This window comes from Eurypyga helias, unplaced genomic scaffold (assembly GCF_000690775.1).
Source record: "Eurypyga helias isolate BGI_N326 unplaced genomic scaffold, ASM69077v1 scaffold29543, whole genome shotgun sequence".
In the NCBI taxonomy this organism is placed as follows: Eukaryota; Metazoa; Chordata; class Aves; order Eurypygiformes; family Eurypygidae; genus Eurypyga; species Eurypyga helias.
This window is the reverse complement of record NW_010242278.1, coordinates 34,213-36,923: the sequence shown is the minus strand read 5'-3', so window position 1 is coordinate 36,923 and position 2,711 is coordinate 34,213. Positions and strand designations below refer to the sequence as shown.

The following is a 2,711-nucleotide window of genomic DNA, read 5'->3' as shown; positions in this document are numbered from 1 at the left end:
GGCTGCCCGTGAACTCCTGCACATGCGCGTATGAGCTGAATATGCAATGGAGGATGGAGACAGACTTGATCCCTGGGCAGGGGTCTCATCCTGCACCATCCCATTTGGAGGTTTCCTGCCCTAGGGATGCGAGTTTCTCCCTGTTTTCCCTCCTTCTGTGAGCAGTGACTTGTTTTTCTGGGAGTGGTAGCCTAGAAGGTATCTCCTTTGCTCCCAGTGACCATGCTGGGACTCTGCAGGGTATAGCTCAGCCCCCAGACAGCTTTTTTTTGTTCTTCTTCTTCAGCTGAGAGATGAAAAGTCGGAAGAACTCTGTGCCCTGAGCAGTTATGGCTCTCAGGTGCTTTTTTAAAGGCATCCAGAGGCTGTTATCATGGCAGAATTTACCCAAGAGAAGTGCTGAGTGGAAAAAAAAACCCAGATATTGCATTTACCTTCCTTCTCCTCAATATCTCTGCTCTCCTTTAAAGTCCTGCTGTTGCAAAGCTCTCAGTGTGTGGTAGTGGTGCAGGGGTGTGGGAGACCCCAGGCTGTGGGGGCTCAGGGAGACCCTAGCTGCAGCAGGCAGAATGGAGAGAATGCTGCCGAAAAGGCTGTTTCATGCTCTTGAAAATCCTAAGTGACTCCACTTGACTGGGTTGATGCTGGATTTCCAGAGTCTCTGCACACCAAGATCCTCTGGCTGCACCCCAAGATCTTCATGGGTCCTTTGGGTCTCAGGTTTGACTGTGCTTTCGTGTTTTGCAGTGGGTTCCCCCCGGAGCCCTGTGAACAAGACCACACTGACCCTCATCAGCGTGACGAGCTGTGTCATCAGCCTGGTGTGCTCCTCCCACATGAGTTGCCCCCTTGTTGTCAAGATCACCCTCCATGTCCCCGAGCACCTCATTGCCGATGGTGAGCACCCTACGGTCCTACCCCCCCAGCCTTCCCCCTCCTGCCCAGCTGTGAGAGCTGTAATCAGGAGGGGGAGGGAATGATGGAGAGGACAGATGTGGGACAAGCGCAGGACAGAGGGAACAGGAATGGGATGGAGGGGAATGCATGAATGGGAAGACACCAGTGTGGAACAGAGGGGACAGGTGTGGGACTGAGGAGAGGGGTGTGGGAGGGAGGTGGCCAGTGTGGGACAGAGGGGACAGGCCCAGGCTGAGGGGGCTCTCATGGGATGGAGGACGCAGACATGGAATGGAGTGGACTGTCACGAGGCGGAGGGGATGAGCACACGACAGAGGCGCTCAGTGTGGAACAGAGGGGGCTGTTATGGGACAGAGGACACCATGGCAGGATGGGCATGGGATGGAGGGATCTATCATGGGATGGAGGGGACCATCATGCGATGGAGGGGACAGCAGCGGGTCACCACCACTGACTCCCCTCTCGGTGGCAGGGAGCCGGTTCATCCTGCTGGAGGGGAGCCAGCTGGATGCCAGTGACTGGCTGAACCCGGCACAGGTCATCCTTTTCTCCCAGCAAAACTCCAGCGGACCCTGGGCCCTGGACCTCTGTGCCCGGCGCCTTCTCGACCCCTGCGAGCACCAGTGTGACCCTGAGACCGGTAGGTGGTGAAGGGGTTGGAGTGGGTTTGGGGGTAACCCTCTGCCTGCTCAACCAGGCTCTGATAGGAAGACGCTTTCCCACCTTGCTCCACATGCAAGAACAGAGCTGCCAGGTGTCCCGGGTAGCTGCAGGCTGGGGTTGGCAGGGACGCACGTGGAAAGCGTTATCCTCCCATGTCCTTCATGTCCCCCCTCTCTCCGTAGGTGAGTGTCTCTGCTACGAAGGTTACATGAAGGACCCTGTGCACAAGCATCTCTGCATCCGCAATGAGTGGGGAACAAACCAGGGGTAAGTGGGCCTGCTGTAACGTACCCAGGCTTGGACTGTCCTCGCATGAGCTGCTGGGCTTCAGCAGCAGCATAGTAGGGTTGTGGCAAATCCCTGTGGGCAAAGGAGTTAGAAGCGTCTTGGTGAACCGTAAGGTCAGTGCGCTGCTGGGCTCTGCAGCAGGACTGCAGGAGGGAGGATTTGTATTCTTTAAAATAATCAGAGGTCATGTAGAAAGGGCCATTGTTTGGTTTCAGAGTGAACACCTTCTAGAGGGGATTGAGGCTGTGCCTCTTCCCCTTGCTGACACTCGCCTTGGTATCCTGTGCTTTGCAGGGATTTCAGTTTGGGTGTGCAAGGAGTTGGGAGGAGGGCTGAGGTCAAGCTGGGGTCCCTGGTAGTGGAGGGACACTGCTGGGTTGGGCTGCCTCATTCAAAATTAGGCAAATTAGATGCTTTGATGCCATGGCCTGAGGGAATAGAGCAGTTGCCGTCTGCTCTACAGCTTTACACCCCTGCAAGCGCAAAGGGAAATTTTTCTGGTGTTTCAGCAGCAATTTGGTAGGGGATCCCAAATATTCTCATCTCTCTGTGACCCTTGGAGGATACTCTATTTGGTCCTTAATGCTCATGGGTCTATTTTGTGCAGATGGGGACTTCCAGAAATAGCTGGAGGTAATGTGCAGAAAGCTAAACCCCCAAAACCAGAGGCCCCGTGTGCATCGGCACCTCCAACCCCCTTTTTCCTTCCCTCATCTTGTTGTGCCACAGCTGGATCCATGTGGCCGGCATCCCCAGGTGTGGCAGGATGCCCTCTCTGAAGTCATTAGTTTTCACAGCAGTAAGAGAAAATCATCAAAGGCTGGGCTCGGCAGCAACCCTGC

General features: G+C 55.2%; 1 protein-coding gene across 1 annotated transcript in view; it reads left to right on the top strand.

Annotated features, from left to right (window-relative positions):
* Positions 1–747: 747 nt before the first annotated feature.
* ASTN1 (astrotactin 1) overlaps positions 748–2,711 on the top strand; it is a gene marked incomplete at its 5' end in the record, with an annotated part of 25,726 nt that continues 23,762 nt past the window's right edge. The window contains 3 exon segments of the mRNA XM_010149037.1: positions 748–897; positions 1,391–1,558; positions 1,764–1,848. Coding sequence (XP_010147339.1) covers positions 748–897; positions 1,391–1,558; positions 1,764–1,848 — 403 coding nt within the window.